This window comes from Lithobates pipiens, unplaced genomic scaffold (genome assembly GCF_037356315.1).
Source record: "Lithobates pipiens isolate NorthernLeopardFrog02 unplaced genomic scaffold, aLitPip1_a1.2 Scaffold_126, whole genome shotgun sequence".
NCBI lineage: Eukaryota > Metazoa > Chordata > Amphibia > Anura > Ranidae > Lithobates > Lithobates pipiens.
Window position 1 is genome coordinate 480948 of NW_027507714.1, and position 3633 is coordinate 484580.

General features: G+C 48.5%; 1 protein-coding gene across 1 annotated transcript; it reads left to right on the forward strand.

Annotated features, from left to right (window-relative positions):
• Positions 1-272: 272 nt before the first annotated feature.
• Positions 273-1655, forward strand: LOC143973871 (uncharacterized). The gene is made up of 2 exons (XM_077474741.1): positions 273-354; positions 445-1655. Exons 1-2 carry the CDS (start codon positions 289-291, stop codon positions 1459-1461), a joined length of 1083 nt encoding a protein of 360 aa, XP_077330867.1. The 5' UTR covers positions 273-288; the 3' UTR covers positions 1462-1655.
• The last annotated feature ends 1978 nt before the right edge of the window (positions 1656-3633 follow it).

The following is a 3633-nucleotide window of genomic DNA, read 5'->3' on the forward strand; positions in this document are numbered from 1 at the left end:
CCATTCCCCAGTTAGAAAATGACGAGGTCTCCATTCCCCAGTTAGAAAATGACGAGGTCTCCATTCCCGAGGTAGAAAATGCAGAGGTCTCCATTCCCCAGTTAGAAAATGACAAGGTCTCCATTCCCCAGTTAGAAAATGGCGAGGTCTCCATTCCCGATTTAGGAAATGGCGAGGTCTCCATTCCCCAGTTAGAAAATGGCGAGGTCTCCATTCCCGATTTAGGAAATGGCGAGGTCTCCATTCCCCAGTTAGAAAATGACGAGGTCTCCATTCCCGATTTAGGAAATGGCGGTCTCCATTCCCGAGTTAGAAAATGCCGAGGTCTCCATTCCCCAGTTAGAAAATGCCGAGGTCTCCATTCCCGAGTTAGGAAATGGCGAGGTCTCCATTCCCCAGTTAGAAAATGGCGAGGTCTCCATTCCCCAGTTAGAAAATGGCGAGGTCTCCATTCCCCAGTTAGAAAATGGCGAGGTCTCCATTCCCCAGTTAGAAAATGCCGAGGTCTCCATTCCCGAGTTAGAAAATGCCGAGGTCTCCATTCCCCAGTTAGAAAATGCCGAGGTCTCCATTCCCCAGTTAGAAAATGACGAGGTCTCCATTCCCCAGTTAGAAAATGACGAGGTCTCCATTCCCCAGTTAGAAAATGCAGAGGTCTCCATTCCCGAGTTAGAAAATGCCGAGGTCTCCATTGCTCAGTTAGAAAATGACGAGGTCTCCATTCCCCAGTTAGAAAATGACGAGGTCTCCATTCCCCAGTTAGAAAATGGCGAGGTCTCCATTCCCCAGTTAGAAAATGCCGAGGTCTCCATTCCCGAGTTAGAAAATGCCGAGGTCTCCATTCCCCAGTTAGAAAATGCCGAGGTCTCCATTCCCCAGTTAGAAAATGCCGAGGTCTCCATTCCCCAGTTAGAAAATGACGAGGTCTCCATTCCCCAGTTAGAAAATGACGAGGTCTCCATTCCCCAGTTAGAAAATGCCGAGGTCTCCATTCCCGAGTTAGAAAATGCCGAGGTCTCCATTGCTCAGTTAGAAAATGACGAGGTCTCCATTCCCCAGTTAGAAAATGCAGAGGTCTCCATTCCCCAGTTAGAAAATGACGAGGTCTCCATTCCCCAGTTAGAAAATGGCGAGGTCTCCATTCCCCAGTTAGAAAATGACGAGGTCTCCATTCCCCAGTTAGAAAATGACGAGGTCTCCATTCCCCAGTTAGAAAATGCCGAGGTCTCCATTCCCCAGTTAGAAAATGACGAGGTCTCCATTCCCCAGTTAGAAAATGACGAGGTCTCCATTCCCGAGTTAGAAAATGGCGAGGTCTCCATTCCCCAGTTAGAAAATCCCAAGGTCTCCATTCCCGAGTTAGGAAATGGCGAGGTCTCCATTCGCGAGTTAGAAAATCCAGAGGTCTTCATTGCTGCGATACTAAGTCCCAAGGTCTCATTCATGGGATACAGTTGTTAAGCTGGAACATAATGGGGAATGGTGACCCACACAGCATTGTGCTGCCCTTCTGCACTCTGTACAAAAAAAACATGAACTGAAAACATGGGCTTGGTTCTAATGTATGTTTTCTATTGACTGCTTGTTTTTTATTCACTCCTGACTCCAACCTGAAATAAAATATTGGTCTGCTGTAAGTCATAGGAGACACTTAACGGCCTGGTACATTTTTTGGGTTCTGCACCACTTTTTTTTGTTTAGAGAAGGTGTCATTTGTCCAGGTATGTCCTTATCTTCCATGAGCATGGGCTGAAGGAAGCTGCCATCTACATGCCTGGAAGGAGGAACGCTTCAAGATCGTTAGGGTTTTCCATAGACCTGGAAAAGCAAGCATTCCTCCTGATTTCAAGCATCTCTTGGGGGAATTGACAAAAACTAAAGCAGCTGTGCACAGCAACCAATCACCTTCTATCTTCAGAGTTTTAGTTATGCTTTGAAAATGGAAGCTGATTTATTGGTTGCTGAGCATAGCTCCTCCAGCCTCATACATTTTGCTTCTTGTGTTTTAATAGAGTTTATGACGTCCAATACAAGGTGCCATCTTGAGGTACTTGTTACCATGGAGATGGGTCAGAAGGGCCCGGGTATGTATTGCTGCCCCCACCTGGAGAAGGTGGGTTGGAGTTTAACACTCATGAAGTAGGACATGGTCTTTGTCCTCCAGTCCTGGGGAGATATTGATCCAATACAAAGTGCCATCTTGAGGTACTTGTTACCATGGAGATGGGGCGGAAGGGCCCGGGTATGTACTGCTGCCCCCATCTGGAGGAGGTGGGTTGGAGTTTGACACTTATAAAGCAGGACATGGTCCTACTTCATGAGTGTCAAACTCCAACCCACCTTCTCCAGATGGGGACAGTAGTACATACCTGGGCCCTTCTGACCCATCTCCATGGTATGTACTGCTGCCCCCATCTGGAGAAGGTGGGTTAGAGTTTAACACTATGAAGGAGGAGATGGTCTTTGGCCATCAGTCCCGGGGAAATATTGATCCAATGCTAACTGCCATCTTGAGGTACTTGTTACCATGGAGATGGGTCAGAAGGGCCAGGGTATGTACTGCTGTCCCCATCTGGAGGAGGTGGGCTGGAGTTTGACACATGATCAGCGTCATATCCAGAGGTTGTCTTTGGGAAATAGACGTATGAGTGCTGCCAGCATTGCTGCAGAGGTTGTAGGGGTGGGGGGGTCAGCCTGTCAGTGCTCAGACCATACGCCGCACACTGCATCAAATTGGTCTGCATGGCTGTCGTCCCAGAAGGAAGCCTCTTCTAAAGATGATGCACAAGAAAGACCACAAACTGCTGAAGACAAGCAGACTAAGGAGATGGATTACTGGAACCATGTCCTGTGGTCTGATGAGACCAAGATAAAGGTATTTGGTGTCAGATGGTGACAAGCGTGTGTGGGGGCAACCAGGTGAGCAGGACAAAGACAAGTGTGTCTTGTCTACAGTCAGGCATGGTGGTGGGAGTGTCATGGTCTGGGGCTGCATGAGTGCTGCCGGCACTGGGGGGCTACAGATCATTAAGGGGACCATGAATGCCAACATGTACTGTGACATACTGAAGCAGAGCATGACCCCCTCCCTTCAGAGACTGGACCGCAGGGCAGTATTCCAACATGATAACCACCCCAAACACACCTCCACCACTGCCTTGCTAAAGAAGCTGAGGGTAAAGGTGATGGACTGGCCAAGCATGTCTCCAGACCTAAACCCTATTGATCATCTGTGGGGGATCCTCAAACGGAAGGTGGAGGAGGGGAAGGTCTCCAACATCCACCAGCTCTGTGATGTCATCATGGAGGAGGGGAAGAGGACTCCAGTGGTGACCTGTGAAGCTCTGCTGACCTCCATGCACAAGAGGGTGAAGGCAGTGCTGGAAAATAATGGCGGCCACACAAAATATTGACACTCTGGGCCCAATTTGGACATTTTCACTTAGGGGGTGTGCTGACTTTTGTTGCCAGCGGTTTAGACATTAACCACTTCAGCCCCGGACCAATTGTCAGCCTAAGGACCAGAGGTCTTTTTACAATTTCGCACTGCACTGCTTTAACTGGTAATTGCGCGGTCATGCAATGTTGTACCCAAACGAAATTTGCGTCCTTTTCTTCCCACAAATAGAGCTT

Bases quoted from the DNA above. Each gene is read 5' to 3' on its own strand.
- LOC143973871 (XM_077474741.1), top strand. From the start codon at position 289: ATGGCGGTCTCCATTCCCGAGTTAGAAAATGCCGAGGTCTCCATTCCC. The intron at 355-444 runs GTCTCCATTCCC...GAAAATGGCGAG, and splicing joins CCCAGTTAGAAAATGCCGAG to GTCTCCATTCCCCAGTTAGA.